The 4,797-nt window shown below is 34.0% G+C and overlaps 1 protein-coding gene across 1 annotated transcript; it reads left to right on the top strand.

Moving 5' to 3' along the window:
- LOC128997733 (nicolin-1-like) lies at positions 1 to 2,844 on the top strand. The gene is made up of 5 exons (XM_054423383.1): positions 1 to 139; positions 943 to 1,125; positions 1,770 to 1,916; positions 2,013 to 2,126; positions 2,775 to 2,844. The coding sequence occupies exons 1-5, from the start codon at positions 17 to 19 to the stop codon at positions 2,817 to 2,819; spliced, it is 612 nt and encodes a 203-aa protein (XP_054279358.1). The 5' UTR covers positions 1 to 16; the 3' UTR covers positions 2,820 to 2,844.
- Positions 2,845 to 4,797: the final 1,953 nt, after the last annotated feature.

Here is a 4,797-nt window from a genome sequence, read left to right on the forward strand (position 1 = left end):
TGTTCCTCTTAAAGAAATGTTTGGGAGACAAACAGTGGAGTTTAGTGTGAAAGGACCTGTGTCTCTTATACTAGACGAGGAACAAGTCGCTCTTCCCGGCTGTTCTATACTGGATATTAATTTTAATCGACCCTCTCAGGTAAGCATATGCAATCAAATTCAAACTCCAACTCAGTCAGAATGAAAAATATCCAAATATTCAGTTCTCTAATAAGTTACATTATAGTACTTAAATTGTTTGAATAATTAAAGCAATGGAAAATTCTAAATACTATTTAGAACAGATATTTTATATTAATATACAGTATATTGGGAATTCAATTATTTTAAATTTATGTTTGTTTTTTAATCCAATTCAATACTTTTTAATCCATCAATGTTGCTGAAAGGAAGCTATGTTAGCTTCATTAATGCTGCATTCAAGTGTTATCATTCTGTGGAATACTGGCTTTTTAATGTAGTCCATACAGTACGCAGCAGAGTCGGCCTTAGGTGGTGCGCAACCCAGTGCAAACATTCAGTACAGGGCCCTTTACTACCAAAAACGTAGTATACCAACAATATTACGAGCTATTACTAACAAAAATATCAATGTATAAGTATCAGTATTTTTCCTCCCCTTTTTTTCTGTTTCTTCATTGATGACTAAAATTTAAGGACTTTTCACAGTTTTTTGGTATTTTGCACGATGTGCGAGCCCTGCACCTTTCGCATTTGTCTAAGGTCGGCTCTGGTTTCTCAGTCAGTTTAGTAATATTAAGTTGAATTTTGAATTTGTTTGGCTACCTTTGAATGCTGATCAAACCATATTTTGATTTTAGTTAAATTAAGTTGTTTTTAGAGCCCAAAGTCTACTACAGAAAAGCCCAAGCATTCTAAGGCATTAGTAAACAAAAAAAGTTATCTTTACTAGCTATTAAAATATAAATCTAATTTTTTCAGATTGGAGAGTTGGTTTTTAGGAACTACTACACAGCATGGATAAGTGTTTTGGTCCGGTATGATGGACCTACAGCAAATCCTAAAGAAACTGGATGGAAAGTTGCAATCACAAAGAAAGTGCTGATGATGTCTCCTCATCATGAAAATGGTAGTCAAGATGCAATATCAGTTGCAGCAACCGAGGTAAAAATAATTTGAAATGAACATTGTACAGCTGGCAGTTCATTATATAAAACTTCTTTCTACCATAAGGGTTGATTACTCAGCTTCAGCATTTAAACCCATTAGGTTAATCAACACACTATTTACTAATCTACAACAATCCATTGTCACAGTCATTTTTAAAGGGCTCTTCACAAAGTCTCCGAAGCATAAACCGAATCGAAGTACCGGTACGGTAAATAAAAATATTGATTCTGCAATATGGATATTTTTAAATTCATAAAGAGTATTTAGTACGCCTAGTAAATTTTATTACTTTTCAGGTGAGTATTTCAATTTATTACGTCCCATTTCAGAAAATCTGTAATATATATATATAAATGAGCTATCACCTAAGTTTTCACATGAATAAACTTATGCCCAGAATATGACTTCTGTATGGTTTTTTTTTTTCAATTTAGCATCCTCAGAATCTTGGAAACATGTTCAAATATTTATTTAAATTATGTTAGTGTTTGCACTCAAACTAAGTTAAAGTAAATTTTGTAATATATTACCATTTTTGTATAAATTAAATATTTAAAATATAACATTAGCGAATCAAAAGATTTAAAAATAAATCTTCAATACCTGCTTAAGTAACTCAGTTTGATGTGATGTGTTAGAGCATGTTGAAATGGCGTAAGGTGGTTGGGATGCGGCTCATTCTACGTCAACCGTCTCCAGAATGGCGAGTATTCCACGTAGAGGAACTTAACGTGTTTGGTGATCTGCCGAGACTTGCACCGACTGCTATGAACACTCCTTTTGAGGTAGTTTATGTGCATATCAGGTTTTATAAATATAATATAACATGTAACAAACCTATGGTTAATTAATTGCTGAATATGAATTTTTTTGTATTTCAGAAATATGATAAAATACTAGAGTTGGTTCGACAGCAGACTTTGAAAGCTTTACACTGGACGCCGCCCCAACAAACGGAATCGAATAGGCAAGAGAATTCAAGTGTCATACCTAAGGTATGTGAGAGGCTGTTTCGAAATTCGAATTACATTTGCATTTCCTATAATAGATAACCTGTTTTTACAAACTGATAAACAAATTTTATGAAATAATTTCTTTTAAACAGAAATAGTTCTCTAAGTTTAATTTTAATTTTATAGTGATAAAAAGTAATCACTATTTACATTCATGACACTTTACATTGTGTGTAAAAGGTGCATAAACACTATAATAGGTAAGTGTATAATGATATCTCAACTTTTTGTACCATATTTTAGGAGGACTTCATTATGGTACTCCAAGGCCCCACTAGAAAAACAGGCCATGCTGCAGCACAGACAGCGCAACACTACATCGCAGTGGTGGATAGTTGTACTAAACTCATACCATTAAAATCTTACAAAGAGCCAACTTGCTTATTTACCTAAAACATATGGGAATGGCAATGGCAATGAATTTATCAATGATGGAATCTATCCACTAGTGTGACGTCATGGATCCTGCAGCATGGCCTGTTATTCTAGTGGGGCCTTGGGTACACCTACTTTACAGTTCAAAGTCAAATCAAATACAAAGATCAACAATGAAGTAGCTCCATAACAACATAATCCATAATAACATAAAGGAACATAATCGTAATAACTAATCTTATTATTTTGTTTCAGATCACAAGTTCTGCATATGAAATCACTAAACTTCCCCAAACGTAACTGTGTACTATGTAATATGATTGAGGGTTAGTTATATAAATAGAGTTATATACATAGTGTTCTTTTAACATAGAACCCAAATTAAAAGTACTGTGAGACACATTTTACAGACAAAACAACCTCTTATATTTTAGAATCCCTGTTTACTTTACTTCATTGCCGATCAGATGATATGCGTTGTTACATTATTGTGCATCAGGTTTATTTAGTATTACTGGGAATTTATTGTAAATAAGACACAACAATGGTTCTTCTCCAATTAATCTTGAATGATTTTTAAGGAAACTGAATCCGTAGTAAAAAAAAAATACCCCTGTTGCAGCTAACCTGCAGACTAAGCGATTTTCCATTTGCCTGATCTGATTTTCACTTAAAAGAGAGTTCAGTTTCCTTTAAATTTGGATTCGATTTCCTTAAATTTGTATATGTCATTATTTAGATGTTCATAAAACCGAATGGATTCAACTGAAAAATATTTCATATATGAAGGAAACCTAAAAAAATCCAAATCATATGTTAAACAGCCATATAATCAGTAACCAACCAAATTTTCAAATCCTGTCTAATTTTATAAATTAACTGTATAATGTAAATCATATTTTCAAAAAACAAACTGTGTACAGCTCGTGACATCTAAGCTGGCACTACTTGGCCTAGCGCGGGCAGTGTAGGCGGGAGGAGGATGTCACTAACAAGACTACAAGATCCACTTATCCTACACTCGTCCTTCACTCATATTTGGGTTAAAATATGCACATAGAGGCGTACCCTTCTCAAATAATTGATAATTGATAATTGGTGGAGGTAGGGAAAAGACAGGACTGCAAACGTTTCCGCTGGCTCACGGGGTTGACTCCCCTTGTATTATGTACTTGAGCGCCTTCATAACGGGTCGCGAGGACAGTTGATGCAACCTGCATGACGGGACATAATGTTTTTAAACTAGATACTAGTAGCGATCGGCAAGTGCCAGCTTTTTTAGATGTCATGAGCTGTAAACAAAGGTTAAGTATTTACTGTTAATTGAAGTTTAAAAACGGACTCATGTCCGAAAAATGTCACTTCTACAAAATATAATAATTATTTCAGGGTGCTCAGATGTGCTTTATTACTACCACAGACTAAAGAACCAAATAACAAATATACATAGACATATATGGTCTATTGTCTGTGTTGCTACTTTAATTGTATATGCAGTGCTCGATTTATGGGGGAACAGTTGATTTGGGGGTGGGGGTTGAACGGAGTTCCGGCACCTCTCTCTCGGAGAGATAAAAATATTAGCATAAAAAGGTACAAATCACATTAAAGAGGTTACAGTTCCGGCACCTATTTTTTTACAAATAAAGCACTGTGTATATGTCAATAATTGTTTTTATTAGGTACTGCAACGCACCTGGATAGTTTAAATATTTCTTTGCATATTACCAATGATTTACTTTCAACGTATTATTCTAACTCTTTAAGATTTTTCTCATTACAATTGATCTTACAGTACTTTTAATTTGAGTTGCACGTTAAAATAGATGCCCTGTATAAATTTTTACGTTCTGACAATTCTCTTTGCTACATTTTATACATAAACCACTCTCTAGTAAAAATAATCGTTTATTGGATGAAATAAATACTTCTAAAATTTAAAAATTACTAGTTAGAGTTCATGTACAACATTTATTACCAACTAAATGCCACATTTTTTTAGTCATGATCATTACCTGAAACAGTGCTATCTGGTGGGCCAATGAGGAGGCACACGCTTGGTGGAAAGGCTGCCCTTTGGACGCACCGGAATTGCACCCGTAACCTCATCTCATAGACCGAAGTCCCGCGCTCTACCACTACTAGCCCAACTCGCTCCCCTGCTGTCAAAATCACATTTTCAGTATTACAAGCTCTCTGATTAAACACTCGTGTCGTAGAAATTATGTTTACAATATCTTTTGTGTCTAAGGCATGTCACATGTGAAGCCCATATGTT

Source organism: Macrosteles quadrilineatus, unplaced genomic scaffold, assembly GCF_028750875.1.
Source record: "Macrosteles quadrilineatus isolate MER2022 unplaced genomic scaffold, UCM_ALF_1.0 Scaffold_7__1_contigs__length_78375512, whole genome shotgun sequence".
Taxonomy (NCBI): domain Eukaryota; kingdom Metazoa; phylum Arthropoda; class Insecta; order Hemiptera; family Cicadellidae; genus Macrosteles; species Macrosteles quadrilineatus.

Coding starts and splice junctions, on each gene's coding strand:
- LOC128997733 (XM_054423383.1), top strand. CDS start 17: ATGTTTGGGAGACAAACAGTGGAGTTTAGTGTGAAAGGACCTGTGTCT. Junction 1,126..1,769: donor TATCAGTTGCAGCAACCGAG/GTAAAAATAATT, acceptor GTGATGTGTTAG/AGCATGTTGAAATGGCGTAA. Junction 1,917..2,012: donor CTATGAACACTCCTTTTGAG/GTAGTTTATGTG, acceptor TTTGTATTTCAG/AAATATGATAAAATACTAGA.